The sequence below is a fragment of the Artemia sp. Qi Xiang Cuo genome, chromosome 8 (assembly GCF_049724085.1).
Source record: "Artemia sp. Qi Xiang Cuo chromosome 8, ASM4972408v1, whole genome shotgun sequence".
In the NCBI taxonomy this organism is placed as follows: Eukaryota; Metazoa; Arthropoda; class Branchiopoda; order Anostraca; family Artemiidae; genus Artemia; species Artemia sp. Qi Xiang Cuo.
The window spans coordinates 11,051,120-11,063,540 of NC_142801.1; the positions used below are offsets into that span (position 1 = coordinate 11,051,120).

Genomic DNA, 12,421 nt, shown 5'->3' on the forward strand with positions numbered 1-12,421 from the left:
ATAGAACCTTCACTGCTCTTCTATCGGCTGAATGAAACACTTGCTCATAATCCATCTAACTAAAGATTAAATGGTGTGGTGATTCAGGCACTTTCAAGTTGAACAAGTTCGTTGGTAATGTTTGTTTAGTTTGATTAGTAAATACGTGTTTTGGAACGTTTCAGACAATCAGTTTATAAATCATTTGCCACTTTGTTATTAAGTTTTGCCACTTTGTTGTTTTTTTTTGTTTTCTAGACTTTTGCCACTGTGTTGGTAAGCAGCTACATATTCATTTTTTCAGAATTAGTTGAGCCTTCCTTTTTCACTCTCTTTATGTCTTTGAAGTGTTTGTTTGGGAAAGTATTCCAGTAAACACTTGTCAAATCTTAAGAACTTTTTAACAGTTCTTTTCTTGGTAAAATTATATTGAAAATAAGTAATAATACTTGTTTTTGTTCAATATAATATTTTCGTACTAATCGACTGAAAAAAGCAGAAAAACATTTGAAATTTGATTTTGTTGGATTTGGATAATTTGTTTTGGATGTATTATAAAGTAATTGCCACTTTGTTGGAAAGCAATCGTACACTTATTTTAATAAAGTTTCTCATCCCTCCATTTTCACGTCCCTTAACTAACCACATGCTTATCTAGGAAGATATACTTTCTATATTACGATATTACTTTCTATATTATTGTTGGTACGCAGCTACATATTTATTTATTTTTAAATTCCTCAAAAATTTCCTTTCTACTTTACCGCAGTCATCCAAATGCTTGATTGGGAAAGTTCTGGATGACTGCTTGGTAAGTACCTAAGTAAACACTGGTGCAACGCTAAAACTGCTTTTACAGCTCCTTCCTAGCTAAGATTTTGAACTGATCAACGTGTCCCCCTTCCGTTGGGGGAGGGGCATTTATTAAAGAACGAAGTGACTTCTATATATTATTGGTTGTTTTTTTTTTCACTGGCCACTTTTTTCAGTAAATCCTGCTTTAATCCTACGCAAAGCATAAATATAATACAGTATGGAAAATTCCTATACTCTCTTTTAAAGATTTTTAGGACACACCAATCACACACCTCTCGTCATGACTCCGCCTTCGCGCGTGCGCAATGACAGATTTTTAGCGCATTGCGATGGGAATATAGGATACCTGTTGAAGCTGTTGTTATGACGCTTTGGGGAATTTCCCAAGTCGCCCGCTGTGATGTGTCCCATTTCTGAACCAAAATTTCCATACTATATAACATTTATGCAGTGATCCTACGTGATCAGCCAAACACTGCGAGATTTGGACGACTAGACCATGTTTTTTGTTTGCCAGTCTTCTAGATTTTAGACCAGTCGTTCTTAAGTCGTGTGCTCAGGTGCTCAAATAATAACACAGATCATATAAAACAAATAATACAAATGTTGGGCTAAAATTATAAGATGGGTGTCCAAAAATATAACACATTATGTAACCTACATGTCTGACAATAAATTTTTAATTTTCATTGCAGTTTGTGGAATTGGGTTTTTATACGACTACCCCTACCTTACCTCTTCATCCATAATACTTTTTCATCCATAATACTATTTACGACAAATCCTACCATGACAGACCCTATGGTAACTACTCCCTATCACAACACAACTGTTCTCACCACTGCTACTCCTACCAACTCTTACCTCGGCTATTATCACGACTACTTCCACCACTACTATCAAATTAGTAATGCTGATTACCAATTATTATTAATAAAACTAATAACCAGCTTGACTTATTGGCAACATATACTTAGCAATGTGAATTACTAGCAATATATACATATATATATATATATATATATATATATATATATATATATATATATATATATATATATATATATATATATATATATATATATATATATATATATATATATATATATATATATATATATATATATATATATATATATATATATATATATATATATATATATATCATATATATAACGAACAGTAAGGAGCGACCCGGCTCGATAGTAACCGAACCTCTAAAAACCGGAATTTTGATACCAGTAGATACATCAGAAGAATCGGATTCTTATGCTGATTTCAAATATAAAAGTTTCATCTATTTTCAAATATAAAAGTTACGAAAAAATTGAAAAAATGATCAAAAGCCTAAAAAAATGTGTCTTATTTTCGAAAAAAGGAAAAAAAAACCCTTAGGTTATAGAATCTTAATAAAAATCAAACCATCAGATTCAGCGTAACAGAAAATCCTGCTGAATATACTACAGAATATACTGTGGTAATAAGGGTAAGAAAAAGAGGATTCCACAGTGCCTAGTACTTGGAGGATAACTCTTTAAGAACTAAGAATCGTTTTATTTGAAGAACTAAGGACAATGAAAATAAAAGTTGACTGTCTGAACTAGTTAAGGAGAAACCCGCACAACCATATATCTTGAAAAAAAAAATTAAAGAAAATCAGAAAACCAATTTTTGATGAAAACCACCTTCATATAGTTATGCAGTTTTTGGTAATAGCGGACGCCAAAATTAAAAAATAAGAAAAGTGGTAGAAGCAGCGCCGTATCCAGGATTTTTTTTCAGGAGAGGTTTTACAAAGATTTTTTTTTTTTGGGGGGGGGGGTGGTAAACAAAAAAAACCTCAAAAACGCATTATTTTTTATATTCGTTTTTGTTACATTTTATAAGTCGGACAAGCATTTCGGTAGAGGGGGGGGGGGGTTAAAATCCCTAACTCCCCCCCCCAGAATATGGTTTTCGGTAGTCGGCTCAGCCAAATATAAGCTAAAACATATACTACTAAACAGTTTGAGAAGGTGAAGCTTTCCTTTGAAGGCGCAGTTGTTTTTGGGAATTAAGAGCTTGTTGATGTTGGAATTTTTGCGGATAAAAAGCATCAAATTTAACTAATTTAATTTCCTTATTAATTTTTACATTTCAGCATGACAACATCCGCAAAGATGTGGTGCTGCCGTAAAAGTTCGTAATTTTAAAATATTTAAAACAAAAATCTTAGGAAAGCACGATTTTAGGCACGGACAGACATCAGATAGGTCCAAGGAGCAAACGATGTTTTAATTTAGGAATGAATTATTTGGTTTGTTCGATAGCTATGACTATAAAAAAGGAAAGCTTACTTCAATTATCATCGGTCTAATTAAAAAATGAGTAGTACCACTGAGGGTGCGGTGTCACCCAGCAGAATTAGGATTTTTTTTAATAATGCTTATATTTAACTTATTGAGATTTGGATTTCAATTGAAAGTCTAAATTGACTTTTATGCAAACTGAAAACTTCTGTAAGAAAGCAGCTAATTTATTTTTAAATACATATTTTTTACTCATTATAAAAGTTAGGGCTAGGGGTGCTAGACATATTTCTACACCTACTCTGCCTTTCTGGCAAGCTTGTGTCTCATCTTCTGCCCGTTATAAACGAAAGTTAAAAAACGGAGATAAAAAATAAATACAAATAATACTATATTTTAAGCTTTATAATTGAATTTATGGTTGGTTCTTAGTAACGTTAGATGGAGTTGGTCAATTATCTTCAGGGACTAACTGGAGCTGATTCTTTTATCAGTAAATTAATTAAATTAGTATTAATTAAATCAAAATCAAGTACAATACCTATGCATGTTTTACCATCCGTGGCCAACCTATATCCTACATGGCATAGGCAAGAGGCATGGGTGCATCCTCGGTCCTTCTTATCTTCCTCGTCCAGAGCGGACTGTACAAAGTTAGTCAACCTCATGGTGGAATCTAAACTTAAATGCGGCGACAGGGGTATGCTAATATCAACAACATCCTCATACTTCTCTTCGAAGGTTTGCTTCCTTGTAATTTTGAGCCTTGGTGCCGCTCCACGAGCGGTTTGCTCAACCGAAACTTGAGACAAATGTTGATGTTTCGGAAAATAGTGTTTAGTTCTTCGGATATTCATCTGGTTCTGGGTAATAAATGAGGGTTGTGTACGCCCCCGACGCTTATGGACATCTGAAAAGATAAAAGGTAATAACATCCATTTTGTTGGTGAAAATTATAAGACCTGTCAACATATCTGAGGTTCTGTCATTTCAACATTCCTCGGACAATTGCCATTGTTACAAATGGACATATATAATCCGCACTTAAAAAGGGACCATTTAAGCAGAGAACAATTTTCTAAAATAAAATACCCCTCCCCCTTATCCCACATATCTTAATAACAGGTTTAGGTACTTTCCTATAATGTGGACACCTATAAAAAGTCAAGTTTGGTTAATTCTAATGAAATAAAACAAAATAGGATGAATATATAATAGTTTATAAGCAAATTTGGGCTATATATTTTCACATTAGAGGGGTGGGGGTGGGGGGCAAGGCATTGCATATATTAAATACGTAACATAACCTAACCTAGGTACCTTTTTCTCCCCCTAATCCCCAAAAAACAACAGTTTAAATATTGTAAATTCAATGAGAAACCCTGTTCCTCGCTCTTAGATAACAATTACCCGCTTTACGAGTCCATCACTGCAGCTGCAGCATTCATTCGACTGTCTATAGCCGAGGTGTCCACATAATGGGAAAGTACCCTGTTTTATTTCCGGAATTAAAAAAAAATTATTTAACAATATCGAACCACATAAATTGAATCAAAACAGATGAACAGGGGGCACTAATTGAGGGGGGGGAGTTGTCCTCTCTATATTCTTTTACCCCCTAAAATTTTGAAAATATTTTTTTTTGTATTTCTTATTGAAAAATCGAAAACAAAACTATTCTGAATCTTCGTGAAAAAAAATTAGAAAATTCCTGCCACTCTCTAAATTCCGTTGAAATAGTCGTCTTAGTGAAGCCGTTAGCCCGCTAGACTTAAAATCCTTGGCCTCCAGGGCTTCGAGTCTTGGTGTCACTGGTTATTTGGTTTGGAAAGGAGTGCCGTGACTCTGTAAGCTTAGCCAGAGTCGACCCAGCTCTAAATGGATACATGGAGAAACCTGAGAAGTTAAACAGGAAGGGTGTGGATGGCCCTTCCTGGCTGAAGGGCCATGAAACGGAGATTAGCACCGCCGTTAGGGACTGTAAATTCCAATGCCGTATTCTTTCTTTTTTCTCTAAATTTTCGTGAATTGGGGCTCCTGCAAATGAGTGACAACAGGTTTTTGGTGATCATTTCAGGTTCAGGTTTTTGGTGATCATTTCAGGTTTTTGGTGATCATTTCAGGTTTTTGGTGATCATTTCAGGTTCATGTTTTTGGTGATCATTTCAGGTTTTTGGTGATCATTTCAGGCTCAGGTTTTTGGTGATCATTTCAGGTTTTTGGTGATCATTTCAGGTTTTTGGTGATCATTTCAGGTTCATGTTTTTGGTGATCATTTCAGGTTCAGGTTTTTGGTGATCATTTCAGGTTCAGGTTTTTGGTGATCATTTTGTAAAACCAGTGAAATGGGTAAGTATGTTAAATAACCAGAGCTATAAATGCAAAAGAAATAAACCTGGTATATTCTGGTTAGGGTAGAAAATTAAGTAAGTAATAGGATTGGTGTGGAGTTTGGAGTTGAGCAGGGTTGTGCACTATTCCCATGTATTGGATTATTTTGATGGATTTTGTCCTAAGGAACACCACTAAAACTTTGGGAGGAAATGATATCAAATGAATAGATAAACCGATTTCGAGAAACCGATTCGAGACCTCGGGAGGAAATGATATCAAATGAATAGATAAACCGATAATTTGATTTCGAGAGGAATACGCAAAAGTCTTGCGTAAGTCTTTGTGAAAAGCATTAAGTATTGAGAGGCCGTGGCATGGCAGTGATGTGATATGGTTTAAAAATTAATGGATACTCTTGCATTATGCGGGCCTTTCTAAAAAGTCAAGTTTGGTTAATGCTAATGAAATAAAATAAAATAGGATGAATATATAATAGTTTAGAAACAAATTTGAGCTATATATTTGCACATTAGAGGGGGTGGGGGGGGGGGTGTAAAGCATAGCATATATTAAATACGTAACCTAACCTAGCCTAACCTAAGTACATTCCCCCCCTAAACCCCAAAAAAACACAGTTTAATATCATATACGCAATAAAAATCACGCTATGATTGCCTACTCAATAGCGGTTAACACGTCAAAAACGGGTTTTATCATTGCCTACTCTATAGCGATTAACCCGAAAGGCCCACATAATGCAAGAGTACCAATTAATGTTAAGAAGACTAATTTGCTGGAATGGGAAATAAGTATGGATGAAAAGATAATTTCAGGTCACCGAGAGTTTAACTTACTCACGTGGGCATGTTCGTAAGGAAGGGGAGTGCGGTGAAGACAGTGACGTCAATTCATGAAAATGTAGAGACGAGTGCAAAATGTGTTTTTCAAAACAGGGGGAGGGTAAAATTTTATTTCAATCAATTTATTTCAATGAAATTCCAAAGAAGTATTTTTCAATCCAAATACCAAAAAAGGTATTCTTAAGAATCTAAGGGAGGGGGGGGCACAAAAAACAATTTGAGGAAAAATGTTCCTGTCCTACATTGACACCCTTGGGTGAAGAGACAAAAACTAAAATAGCAAAGACGCAGGGTGTTTTCGGAAGATGAAAAAAAGTTTAGTCTTAGAACTAGTATCAGGATACTATTAGCCACGTCAGTGCCTGTTGTTAAACTTGGTTCTGATACGTGGGCGCTTCAGAAAATTGAGGATGGTATGATACGTGTTTTTTTACGATGAAGAATATGGTTGTAGTATGGTTAACCGGGTTCTTTTGCTAGTTTCTTTCAACTTAGCGTGAGAAAAGAAAAATAATAGAATAGAACAGAGCAAAATAGAACAGAATAGATGGGAAATATATAAATTGGGCTATATATTTGCACATTGGGGGGGGGGGGGTAAATTATTTGGACAGTGGGAAGTCAGAAAACATTTTCTACTTCCTAATATCAGAACAATTGTATCTAGCACATTTTGTATGTAGACCCAAGGCCGTACCCAGAGGGGGGGTAGAGGGGTTTGAACCCCCCGAAATGTTTGTCTGACTCGTGAAAACGTAACAAAAATGGATATAAGCAAATTTTGTATGCGTTTTTTTAGCTTTTTTTGTGTAAGCCCCCCCCCCCCCCGAATTTTTGTTAGTAAAACCCCCTCCGGAAAAAAATCCCGGGTACAGCCTTGTGCAGACCCACTGTACTTTACCCACCCACCCCTCTAATTTGCAAATATATAGCCCCATTTTATTTCTAAAGTACTATATTCTTATCATACTTAGGTATATTTTGTTAGAATTAACCTAACGTCATTTCTTGAGCGGTAGGGGGTATATCATACAAGTACCTAAATTATTTTAAGACAATTTTAGATATTCGTTGAGTGACTGTATATCAATTAAGATGCATTTCGAGAATGTCATTCAATTCTACGTTATAAGAACAGAATAGAACAGAATATGCATATACTGATAAAATTCGGAATTAACTGAACATTCGAAAGTAGTCGAAATGTGACAAAAATACAAGTCGGTGAGTTGAGGAAACTGAGTTGGAAACAGTGTGGTACGAAATGAATCCAGGGTTTATGATTGTATTTTATTTCAAGTGGTGCCACCGACCGTGTTCCTTATTTTGTCATAGGAAAAGAAAAAAAAGGACTATTTCAATTCATATATTTCAGAGCACAATAAAGAGATTATTTAGATAGCACAAAGATAGCACAATTATTTTGACTATTAAGATTGTTTTACTATTTCCTTCGCAATAGTAAAAGAAGCCAAATCGTTGCCTGACAGGCATTTTTGTTTTGTTTTTGCCACTTTCTGGTTTTCATGACTGAAATTCCTTTGTATCTAAATCAACTATAAGACCTTAATCCAAGAAGGTTACACCAGACGAAATAGGGAGCTTAGCTTCCGGTTGAAGTCTTTCAACCTTACAACACCTAGAACAGATGACTTAAGTGCATACACACGAGTGTACCTTGCATAAACGGTAGTAGAGAGGTGATTGTGGTATCTATTGTGCCGACAGACCCCCAATCGGAAAGGGATTGTTTTGACTCTAAAAGGGTTGGAAGTGGCATTTTAAAGGGTTACTTCTGCAAAGAATGCCGATAGTTCGTACTTCAAGAATAAATTGCTTTTCCTGTCCATATATGGAAAGTAATTTAAAACCTTGTGGGTATCTGAATAAATATATTCCGTAGTTCAGTCATAATATTGCTAAAAATAGGATTATAATGAAAGCAATAAGAAATATTTAGTTTTGTTTAGATAGATAAATATACAAGCTGCAAATGGCATTTAAAGGTCTCCCGCCACGGCCTTCATAATGTTAATGATTAAAGTAGGAGAAAAAGATTAACAGTTAAGAGCACCCACAGGAGAAGGCAAGAGGCCTCCAATGATACAAATATGTATACAGAAGTCCATAATTTTGGCAACCAACCAATTAGACAAATTGGCATCCGACAAACAAGGTGAGGGTAAAGGCAAAGAGAGATTGCTGTTCAATATTTTTTTTTTTTAAAGTACGCTTTAATTCCATTGGTTTACTGTTGTGACGTATTTTCACAAACCAATCACATTACTCCTTAAGCGTATGTTATGAATGGAAGCCGATAACCCTGCCTTTTCTCATTTATTATTGTACTTATCTGCCATTGCAAAGTCAAAGTTTGAACCAATAAAAAGAACGGCGACACTGATTGGTTCTTTTGAAGGAAATCTTAAGCCAGTAAAAAGAAAGACACATACTCCAGTCTCCACCTCTCTCTTTTTCTATAGACAAAATCCAGTTGAGCAAGGCTGTTCCATAAAACAAAGAAAATATAGAAGACCCAAGAAAGACAAGTTACCCTTTGGTGGTTTGGATGTCAACATTCCTTCTTGAACTGTACATCCTTCTTTTTTCCTTGGGTGAACAGTAGACCCATCGGGACAAAGGCATTTGTAACTCCCAAGGGTATTCACACATTCATAAATACATCCACTGGTTTCCTCTAAGCACTCATTAATATCTGGAAAAGAAGATGTAACACATCTCAATTGTTATGATTAGCAAATAAAAAGAAGAGAATCATGCAGGAGTAAGGGCAGCTTCAGGGGCGCCGAATGAAGGGGGACTAGATTTTGAAAATGTAACCCTAAGAAAAATCGCCAGATTTTCGAAAGAAAGAAAAACACCCTCAAAAATTAAAAGAATTTTAATGAAAATTGCACCATCAGATTCAGCATATCATAAAACCCTACTGTCGTTGTTTCAAGCTCCCATCAGCAAAATTGTGTAATTTTGTATTTTTTGCCAGAAGAAACATCACGGATGCGTGTTTTGTTGTTGTGGTTTTTTTTTTTCATAGGGCTGATGGTATCGAACCAATGGTCTTAGAAGATCGAGAGAGGGTTCATTCGAACAGAAATTAAAATTTCTAGTGCCCTTTATACCTGACCAAAAAGATTAGAGGGCGACCAGCCATCTTCCCCAAACTCCTTTTTTCCCCAAACTCATCCGATCAAAATATTGAGATAGCCATTTAACTTTAGCGAGAACAGCGAGGTTTAGAGGAGAAGGGCGACCCCCCTCCCCACGCAGGGAATAATTTCCGTTCATTTTGAATGTTACTGTTGCTCCTTACTTTCAGTAGAAAAAACTTTTTTTTTTGTTTCATTTCCGAAAAAGAACTTGTAGAAGTCAAAGAAGCCTTGAATGACCTGGTTTTTATTGACAAACGTATTGATTCTGGCTAGCTTACTTAACACCTCAAAACTTTAGAGCCACCTGTGCTTCCAAATGCAACTATAACATAAAGAAAGGAGTGGCGTTAATTCAAGAACATTTAGGGGGAGATAGTGAGTGTATTTTCGAAATCCAGAGAGGGGCAAACTTCTTTTTTTCAATGAAAATACGAAAAAAGGTATCTTTCATATCTAGGAGGTAACACAAAATCTAGAAGACACATGTCGCCCTGGCCCCCCCATATAGGTCATTGAAAGAATTCACCTCCGATTGATTCTCTGCCCCCACCCCCCTTCTCCCAAAAAATTTGCACCTACGTGTATGCTCGTATTTTTGCCAAATTTTGAATTTGTATTTCCTATTTCCTTTATCAATCTTATTAGTGTGAACTGTCTATGGAGACCATTACAAGTTTACTATTTATCCAGTAAATAATACTTTTAAAAGGACACACTTAGCTTACATTCAAATGGTAGAAAAAGGTTGACACATGAACCTAGGTTAAATACCCACTTATCACCTTATTTACCGACTATCATTAGACATGCCCTTTGTTCAAATATATCGACCGTCCAAAATAAACTATGTATGGACTTAAAAATAATAATATAAATATTGACCCTTAACGCAACCTTAAGAATGGTCCGGAGCATTTGAAATTACATACACATGAATAACTCTTACCAGCCAAGGAACCTGCTGGATGACAGGCATAAAAAAAACGTAGTCTATGCTCTTTTGTCAGGGCCAGAGAAAAAAAAATGCCTCCCCCTAAAAAAAATACAAATATTCAAAAATTATATAAATGAAACTTTCCACTCAATCCCTCGGCGTTGGGATAAATCAGAGTATATTTACCGAGCTATAAATAAGATTTGTCACCTTTTAATGAGACCTACTGACTGTTTGTTAACTCTGTATTGATATTAAATAAAAAAAAACAAGTTTTTTTTAACTGAAAGTAAGAAACGGCGTTAAAAATTAACACGTACCAAAATTATTCCGCATATGAAAGGGTGCTGTCCCCTGCTCAACGTCTCGCTCTTTACGCTAAAGTTTTTTTGTTGTTTAACAAAAAAAAAGCTGTGAGAAAGTCAAACTTTAGCTTAAAGAGCGAGGCGTTGAGGAGGGGACAGCCCCTTTCATATACGGAATAATTTCTGTTCGTTTTAAGTTTTAACGTCGTTCCTTACTTTCAGTTAAAAAAACTTGTTTTTTTTTATTTAATTTTTGAACGTTTTTGAATTAATGCAGGTTTTGATTTTGGCTCACCGTACATGAATAATTAAAACAACATTTGCATATTATATTTGGTTAAATGGCTTTCTCGAAACTTGTTTAATTTTATTTACGAACGTTTTTATTAGTAATAAATATACGTAACTTAGAATTAACTTACGTAACGACCTTCTATATTCATAAATATTTAACACGTATATTAGGGGGTTCGCCCCCTAGTCAGTACCCTGCTCTTTAAACTATAGTTCGAATTTTTTTTCCAGTTCTTTAAAAATGACCTCTTAATCACAATCAGTTAATCAGTTGAAAAACTTGTTTTTTTTTATTTAATTCCTGATCTTTTTCTTTAATAATGCTGCGAAATCCGGCACCCCCTTCATAGCAATGTCCCGTCCCCCCTGAAAACTTCCTGTATGTAAAGATCCTTCCATATAGCCCCCGACCCTCTCCTTCCCCCACCTACCGGAAAAAATCTCCTCTGAAAAAGTCTGTATACTTCCCAATAACCAATACTATATGTTAACATTGAGTAAAGTTCATAACTTTTAGCCCTCCCCCTGGGGACTTTGGGGAATCAAGTCATCCTAAAAGACATTTTTATCATATTTTCGACCATGCTGAACAAAATGGCTGTCTCAAAATTTTGATCGGGTGACTTTGGGAAAAAAATGAGCGTGGGAGGGGGCCTAGTTGCCCTCCATTTTTTTTGGTCACTTAAAAAGGGCACTAGAACTTTGAATTTCCTTTCCAATGAGCCCCCCCACGATATTCTAGGCCCACTGGGTCGATACGATCACCCCTGGAAAAAAAAAAAAAAAAAAAAAAAAAAACATAAAATCACCCAACCGTGATCTTTATTGTGGCAAAAAATGGAAAATTCCACATTTTTTTAGATAGGAGCTTTAAACCTATACAGTAGGGTTCTCTGATACGCTGAATATGATGGTGTGATTTTCATTAGGGTTCTATAAATTTTAGGGTTTCTTTCCCCCTTTTTTCAAAAATAAGCCAAATTTTCTCAGGCACGTAACTTTTGATAGGTAATACTAAACTTGATGAAACTTATATATTTGAAATCAGCATTAAAATCTGATTCTGTTGATGTATCTATTGGTATCAAAACCCCGTTTTCTAGAGTTTTGGTTACCATTGAGCCGGGTCGCTCCTTACTTTACAGTTCGTTACCACGAACTGTTTGATATACTCGCTTACCTAAATGCTTCAGGCATAAAAGATTATACTCTCTTGTGAGCATCCGAAAACCAATTAACTCTGATTGCAAAAGTACTCGGGAGCAGGGCTGCCGCCGCGGTCAGTTCCTTATGTACTACAATTGCCTAAATTTGCGTGCTACACGGCGATTTTAGGTGCTACGGTAAAAAAAAATTTTGCGCCGCGACACTTTCGTGCTACAGGTGGCAAACCTACTCAGGAAAAACCGTTACCTACTGTATAGCATCACGTGAATGTTTT

The 12,421-nt window shown here is 35.6% G+C and overlaps 1 protein-coding gene across 2 annotated transcripts in view; it reads right to left on the reverse strand.

Moving 5' to 3' along the window:
• Positions 1-12,421, reverse strand: part of LOC148949155 (uncharacterized) — a 160,020-nt gene that overhangs the window by 124,929 nt on the left and 22,670 nt on the right. The window contains exons 2-3 of one of the 2 annotated variants that reach the window (XM_089093209.1): positions 8,832-8,993; positions 3,625-3,993 (exon numbers count right to left, since the gene is read on the reverse strand). In XM_089093209.1, coding sequence (XP_088949335.1) covers positions 3,625-3,993; positions 8,832-8,993 — 531 coding nt within the window. The remainder of the gene's footprint in view (positions 1-3,624; positions 3,994-8,831; positions 8,994-12,421) is intronic. The other variant, XM_089093210.1, reaches the window with a different exon arrangement.